This window comes from Hipposideros armiger, unplaced genomic scaffold (genome assembly GCF_001890085.2).
Source record: "Hipposideros armiger isolate ML-2016 unplaced genomic scaffold, ASM189008v1 scaffold_82, whole genome shotgun sequence".
NCBI lineage: Eukaryota > Metazoa > Chordata > Mammalia > Chiroptera > Hipposideridae > Hipposideros > Hipposideros armiger.
The window spans coordinates 4,208,028-4,210,010 of NW_017731432.1; the positions used below are offsets into that span (position 1 = coordinate 4,208,028).

Here is a 1,983-nt window from a genome sequence, read left to right on the forward strand (position 1 = left end):
AAAAAAAAAAAAGCTGCGTAGTTGTGACACAGACCGTATAGCCCACAAAGCCTGAAGTATTTCTTAACCCCTTACAAGAAATGCTTGCCTGGAGTTACTCAGTTTTCCTGGGTCTCGCCCATGTATACAGGAGGTATACATATTACTAAACTTGAATTCATTTTTCCCCTGCTTAAAAAAAAAGTTTGCTTTATGCCATCTACCTAGGTTCCATTCATTCTGGTGGCTTTAATGACCATTTATATACCAAAGATTCCCAAAGTAACACCTTCTCTCTGGATTTCTTCTATAAGGATGACCTGACATGAACATTCAGCCGGCTGTTGTCAGGGAGAGGGAGAATCCCCTTCTTTTACTCTTTACTCCTTACAGCTGGACTAGTAATAAAATAATAAAATTGACAGAAGACTAGATTAACAGAAGAAAAAGCGATTTAATACGTGCACATGGGAGAATCACAATATGATGTTCAGATAATAAAATGAGGCTCCAAGAAATGATCAAACCAGGCAACTTTTTATATTTTTTAGACAAACAATAAACTTGTGAGAAACTGACAGGACAAAGAAAGTGAGTGCTCTAAGCAAGGTTTGGGCTTGGGCAGTTACAATAAGTTAGTAAAGGCCAAGGTTTGTTAATACAGATGGTTCGGCTCTGAGCTGTGTAACTCTAGCGATAGGGGTGTCTTCCAGGTACAGGGAAGACACCGTTCATACGGGAGATTTATTTTTTTCCTTCAAGGAGACAAGTGACCTTTCCGCATCAGCTGCTTGTCAAGTAACTTTAATTCAAAGTAATCAATATGCCACTGTGGGATACTTTGGGGCGGCCTGTCATGGACACGTACACGTCATTCCCACTTACATGATTCACCAACGTCTCAAAATGAGTATGTCCAGAACAGCTCCTACCTTGGCCTACCCTACCTCAGTAAATGGCACCAATATTCATCCAATTGATCAAATGAGTTATTGGGAGTCCTTGACACACATCCCTCTCCCTAAACCCCCACGTCCAATCTATCACCAAACCCTTCAAAAAAACCCCCAAGTCCACCACTCTTCCATTTCTACTGACTTCCACCCTTTTCCAACGCACCCACACCCATCTCTCTCATCCTGGGCCACTGCAAAAGTTCCTAAAAATGAGTCTTTTTTAAAAAGGTAAACAAAGCCTAGCTACTCTCCTGCGGTTGTGCCCTAGAGCCCTCAACCTCCACCGAAGCTTGCACAGCTGTTGACGCCCCAAGACGACCCCTCTCAACCTTCCCCCATGGTTTTAGAGCTCAGAATACCCTCCCAAGACCCAGAGGCGCTCCGGGTGGTCGCAGAAACGCAGTTAACTTCCGGCCTCTTTCTACGGCACAGTCGCAAAACAACGCCGTAAGTGCATGCACTTTCTACGTTTTAGGGCGGGACTTCGTTTTACAAACCGGACCGTGAGTCCTTGCGTTCTCTCTTTCCAGTCGGCGCTGAGCCATGGGTGAGTGTCTCTCTGTGTTGGGACCGGGTAAAGGAGCCATCTCAATCCAGCACCATCCTGCCTTGCAGCCAAGTTAGGAGGGTGGGCACCCCGACCCTCGGCAATAAGCAGCCATGAAGGAGGGTGGTGTTCGGGTTTGGGCCACCGAGGTCGGTGCCGGGGTCCCTGCCAGGGCTGCAAGCCGCACCAACATGGCTGCCGCGGGAAAGGGTGCGGGCTGGGCCGCACGTGTATGATGACACCTTAGTACTGCTGTAAACTCCCGAATGCTCAGTGGGGAAACCAACCTTGGAGAACTGAGCGTGCGGCCCGCCCGGTGCGGGGGTTTGGAGCTGGCGAGGGCCGGCCCCGCGCCCCAGTGGCTCAAGCCTCCGTTCCTTGCTTCCACATACAGGCATCTCTCGGGACAACTGGCACAAGCGCCGCAAGACCGGGGGCAAGAGAAAGCCCTACCACAAGAAGCGAAAATATGAGCTGGGACGCCCTGCTGCCAACACTAAG

At 48.9% G+C, this 1,983-nt stretch overlaps 1 protein-coding gene across 1 annotated transcript in view; it reads left to right on the plus strand.

Moving 5' to 3' along the window:
- The first annotated feature begins 1,403 nt into the window (after nt 1–1,403).
- Nucleotides 1,404–1,983, plus strand: part of RPS8 (ribosomal protein S8) — a 3,110-nt gene continuing 2,530 nt past the window's right edge. The window contains exons 1-2 of the mRNA XM_019643700.1: nt 1,404–1,482; nt 1,877–1,980. Coding sequence (XP_019499245.1) covers nt 1,479–1,482; nt 1,877–1,980 — 108 coding nt within the window. The 5' untranslated portion in view covers nt 1,404–1,478. The remainder of the gene's footprint in view (nt 1,483–1,876; nt 1,981–1,983) is intronic.